Source organism: Henckelia pumila, chromosome 2 (assembly GCF_033568475.1).
Source record: "Henckelia pumila isolate YLH828 chromosome 2, ASM3356847v2, whole genome shotgun sequence".
Lineage (NCBI taxonomy): Eukaryota > Viridiplantae > Streptophyta > Magnoliopsida > Lamiales > Gesneriaceae > Henckelia > Henckelia pumila.
Window position 1 is genome coordinate 133,087,017 of NC_133121.1, and position 6,000 is coordinate 133,093,016.

General features: G+C 29.1%; 1 protein-coding gene across 1 annotated transcript; it reads right to left on the minus strand.

The window, feature by feature from the left end:
* Positions 1-3,059: 3,059 nt before the first annotated feature.
* LOC140884458 (transcription factor PRE3-like) lies at positions 3,060-4,448 on the minus strand. The gene is made up of 2 exons (XM_073291228.1): positions 4,225-4,448; positions 3,060-3,273 (listed from the first exon to the last, which is right to left on the minus strand). Exons 1-2 carry the CDS (start codon positions 4,357-4,359, stop codon positions 3,124-3,126), a joined length of 285 nt encoding a protein of 94 aa, XP_073147329.1. The 5' UTR covers positions 4,360-4,448; the 3' UTR covers positions 3,060-3,123.
* Positions 4,449-6,000: the final 1,552 nt, after the last annotated feature.

Sequence of the window (6,000 nt, forward strand, 5' to 3'; positions counted from 1 at the left end):
TTATTAATTGCATATACTTCGATTACGTGATGGATCTAATTAGATAAAGTATAAATAGTTATAAAGTTGAATTTGATGGGGTTGCAAAAATTTTATAAATGATGTAGATTTTTTGTTACATGTATTGAACAAGGAATATATATGATATGGAAATTAACTTGAGGAGTGATTGGCTAATTCATATAAATCGGCCAACCACAGTATTGAAAAATGCTTTGTATATATATATATATATATATATATGTGTGTGTGTGTGCGTGTCATTTAGACAGTGTTTGGAAGAGCATGTAGGAAGCACCTCTCAACTTTTCATTAACAAAATTTTAAAATTTTATAAAATTTTGTTAACGAGAAATCAAAAAATGTTTTTTAGAAGCTCTTCCAAACACTATATATCTTAATGCCTTTAACTTGTTCAAAATGTCTACTGATTAAAGTACTTTAATTTAGATCTGAATGTATAATTTAATATCATCACCATCGTCACCACAGTAAAAGATGTGTATGTTTTTGGACCACACGAAGAAGCAATGTACAAATTTAGAACAGTCAACGAGCTTGAAAAACATAATTAGCCATTCTCCCCAAAATAATAATTATAATATTAATAATAATTAGCCAGTAGTAATATTCTACACATAAAATGTCAACTTTATAAGGGAGAACTATATTTTTTTACCGTGTTATTTGTATTTTTTTTTCAATTTTGATCCTGTTAACGGTGAATTTTTATTTAATATAACTTACGTGTGTTTTTTTCATTTTGATCATGTTACGATTTATTTTTATTTTTAGTCTTGTAACTTGTATATTATTTTTATTTTTGGTCATTTAACTTGTAGTTATTTTTATTTTTTATCTTTCTATCGGTCATAAAATGACCAAAATGAAATAAAAACAAGTTAAAGGATCAAAAATAAAAATAATACACAAGTTACGGGACTAAAAATAAAAATTCACCATAACAGGACCAAAAATGAAGAAAAAACATTCAAGTTACATGACTGAAAATACAAATTCACAATTAACAGGACCAAAAAATGGAAAAAAAAAAACAACGTAAATAGCAGGACTAAAACTGTTATTACCCTATTATATTATATATAACATATATATATATATATAAAAAACTGTAATGGTGATTCTATGTTGCGATTCTGTTCATCCGTCTATCAAATTTAATTTTAGTATGCTATTTTTATATCTTTTGTGATTTTAATAATTTTTTCGACACATACGGTGAATGTCACATCAACTCATCTCGAGCCCATGTTAAACTTGATCTCATTTAAAAGGATGTGCTCAATTGAATGAGCTCCCAATTGTGAGCCACTCTACTGGATTCTTTCAATAAGAGCTCTTCACCCTCTAGCACTCAATAGGCAATTATAATTAAGCTCCCCCACGACGTGCTCATAGGCTCCATTTCAATGATCTCATAAAAAAAAAAAAAAAAAACTTACATATTAATTAATCAAACAAGTGGTACACCATTTAAATATAAAATATAACAAAAATTTTACTGCTTTAGGAGGTTTACCTAAATGCACATTGAATGATACCTATTGCGGGTTTTCACGTGATAAAAAATATTTATAACAAAAATGGCACACAATATTTAATTTTCAATACACGCGCGAAGTATTCCTTTTAAAATTAGTGTAATTTATTGGTAAAATAGTTTAAATGATTCATATTCGAATCAATTTAATTTGTGTGTATAATTATAACTTGTTTAATAATATATTTTGTTAACTTCAATGTTTCTAATATTATTTTACAACAATTCTACTTATAATTTTCCATTATGTGACGTGAAAGCATTGTTGTAAGCCTTTTAACTTGGTAAAAAGAATGACAATGGAATAGAAAGATTGGAATATATAAAAAGATTCATGACCAAGTATAGGAGTTAATTATTTCAATTAAATTATGTCAATTGAACATAGAGTATACATTAGACTATAGAATTCTCTACAAATACATGCATCACTTGAATTAGATTTTTTTTTCCTTTGAGAAATTAAAACGAGGAGATGATGGCGGAGCCAATTAGAGAGGCAGAAATACAAGAACAATTGTCATAATTTTATTTTATTTTTGGGAAAACTGCAATTTTGATCCTGCATATTTGTCATTTTGCGATTTCAGTCCTCTATGTTTTCATATTTCAGTTTTAGTCCTGTATATTCTGATTTTCGACAATTTTAGTCTTTTTTCTTCGAAATGTTTACGTGGCACTATACACGTCAGCTCCACATCAGCACTACATTTATGTCACATCAGCGCCACATCGAAAAAAAAACTAAAATTGCCAAAAAAAAAAAAACAAAGATATCAGACTAAAACTGAAATCCGAAACATAGAAGACTGCATTGATGTCACGTCAGCTCCACATTAGCACTGCATTGATGTCACATCAGCATCACATCGAAAAAATGACTAAAATTGCCCAAAAAAAAACAAAGATAGCAGACTAAAACTGAAATCCGAAAATATAGAAGACTGAAATCGCAAAGTACTAAATATACATGATCAAAAAAACAATTTTTACTTTTTTTCTAAATATATATCTTCAAATATAAATATATATTTATATATATGATAAACTTTTAGAAAATTTTCGGATTAACTCTAAAATTTTAGTTTTAAAAATTATGTCGTTGGTCAGTGGAAAAAGAGCTCGATTTTTATTGATGATGAATAAACTTCAATCTCAAGTCTGATGAAAAAAAACTTGGAAGATCATTCAATCCCAGCTAGATTGTGGAATAGTATATATGGGCTCAATGTACGAGTACTTGAGAATTAATATATAAGCTGCTTGATAATTAGACTAGCTAGTTACTTAATTCTATGTGATCAGTATATATATGTTGTTTCCATTTGGTTAAATATATATCAGCAAACAAGGGAAAATAATTAAATTAGATGCATATAGTATGCTAATTATCACTCAATCCATTTTATTACACGATCGAATTAATCAACGTCTCCCGATCCATAAAGGTAAAACTTCTAAAGAAAGAAGGTAGAAATTAAGATGACCGATAATAAGATCCATCTTAGATTTTTTTTATAAAAAAAAGGAAAATAAAAGAAAGAAATGATGGATTAATGGATTCATTGCATGAGTAAGTTTCGGATGAGAGCTGCCTGAGTCGTATCGGCGTTCGCCAACAATTCCGATAGCCTCTCGCTTAAGTCATCCACCTCCCTATGCAAGCTTCTTATGTAGTTGCATGTCTCCTGCAACACTTTTGATGCCGACTTCTGCATGTAATACATGAAATTCACCCCATAATTTTGATTCTCGAAACTAAATATTTAATTTAAAAGACCAATTTAGACATTTTTCTACGAGGGTGAGCGATTTAGGGCAAATTATCACGAGTTCGATCGGGATATATATATATATATATATATATATAGACTATAGTTGTTGCCCCTAGCTCATGTTATTAAAATTATAAACTCAAAATTTATGTGATTCCTATAGAAATGAAATAATTTTGATTCTCTTCCATAATTTATTATGTTGTGTTAGACACGCTCCAATTAAATTATTGGATCCACTTTGAGTTTGATCACTATAGTTTAGACGTACTTTAATAATATGGTGCTATGAACATCTAATTTGTTTTTTGAAATCCTATATAAAATTAAACTTATTAAGATTGTAAATAAAATTTAAAGATTTTCCATTGAATCAGGATAATTACTATAATATCGTGTGTGTTTAATTTTACGTAGTGTCATTAAGATATGTGTGTGTGTGTGTGTGTGACATGATCTCATGCATTTAATTAACCCTCATTTAAGGCACTAAAACTTTTTAAATTATATACCAAAAAATTAGTAAATAGTAAATAATTTTAATAATATATTTAAGTGATTAATCCAAATGGAATCTTCAGTTTTATATTTGCAACACAGAGTTCCAAGCTCATCTTCAAAGCGTTGGGGATGGTGAATCACATTCACATCAACCAAATTAATTAAATAAACTGCCGACTTACCAAAGAGTACAGTACTTTGACGACGACTTCTTAAATTATATCCGTGTATTCATTTTCATGTCCATCATTTAATTTTTTTTTATAAATAAATAATTATTGATCTTCATCGAAGCAACTTCTATAGTTGGCATTTTTACTTCCATGTATGCTTCAAACTACCACAAAAGGGGGGGAAAAAGAACAACGCAAACGCATGCAGAAGTACCTTGCCCAAGCGCGAGCGAGGGTTTTGAACCTCAGGAAGAAGCTGTTGCAACTTAGACACGAGTTCGTTGATTTGATCATCCGAGATTCTTGAAGATCCCGATGAGTGCCTTGATCGCGACCTCCGGCTAGACATTATAATTTTGTTATATATATATTTAGAGAGAGATGCTTGGAAGAATGAAAGTTAATACATATGAGAAGATGAGCAAAGTACTAGGCCAAGAAATTGTAATATTGTACTAGGTTGCTTTTCTTATGATCAGAAGCCTTTGGAATAAGACATGCAATTGCATGAGAGTGAGCAATGGGGTAGCTTGGCTTTATATAGGGCTTTGAAGTGAGAAAGTGGGTAAATTATTTAATAGTTGGAAGAAAAGCATCTAGAGATATGCTACACTATCCTTACTTGTGGTTAGTTCTTAATTGACCCAAAAGTAGCTAGGCTTTGTGATCGATTCTTTAACGAATTAAAAAAATAATAATATATCAAAGCAAGTGGGACATCCATCCAAGCTTTAATTTAGTTTACGTACATTTGGACATTTGGTATTTGGTATAATTTTCTTGTAAATTGGTCTATTTTGATTTTTAGTTTTGTAACTTTTCAAATTTTATTTCATCTAGTAATTTGGATTTTTTTTTATCTTTGTTTAATATGGTTTATTTTGCACCGATATTCTTCTACATGGCACATGTGATGAAAATAAACCTAAAATTACACACATTAAATTAATCTAAGCAAAAATAAAGAGGAAAATAAAGCAAAATGACCCCAAATAATTCAAAATAAGAGGAAAAAGTTTGCCGTTTCCCTGTATTTTTTGTTCAGGTATATTTTAATGTGTGTAGTTTATGTTTTATTCTTGTCAGATGGACAATCACATACATAGGAGAGCATCGTTGTCAAGTAAACAATATTCAATGAATTAAGTGGTTTTGGGCAAAAATAAAGGACCAGAACAAAAGAAATCCTAAGTTAATTACCAGATAAAAATAAACTTTGACAAGTTATAGAACTAAAACTCATGAAAACATGTCAACTTACAGGACTACGATTGTAATATTTCCATGATTTTTCTATGAATCCACATGTGAGATAAATAAGGATCATTGGATACAACTTTAAGACGGTACCTTAAAGCCAACATCCCATTGACCATACATAAATATGTTTTTCATGTATCAGACAACATGAAGTAAATATGTGTATATACAAATGTAGCTAGGCACATGTTAGTTTTAAGAAAAGACATAAATGTAAAAATATTTTCTTTATAGAGAAGATTCGAAGGGTTTAATTTGCTGTCATTAAATTAAATAAATGGAAACTAAAGCAACTAATTGTGTGAACATGTATACAAATATAGGCACATTCATTTAGCTCAAAAAAAAAAAAAAGGAAGAAGCAGAAGTAATTGCAAAGATTTAAATGCTTTGTAAAATTCGAGTTGTGTCTTCACCCAATTGAACTTGACGCGCGTTCTAATATTAGAGTTGACCAGTGGGATTAAATACTGGTTGCATTGAGCATTTCGAGATTGTTACTTCACTATAATTTCATGGGATATATAACATCGTGCATATGAAATTTTATGATAATCAACGAAAATTTTAAAAAGTCCAGATTTTTATTTAGAAACTTCAAGGATATTTAATTTTGGGGTAGCATTATTAGGTTGTATGTTTGATTATTTTGAGATATATTTTGGTATATCTATGCTATCAAATGTCACACTTAATCATCTATTTTACGATTTTTAACAATTTTAGTAGT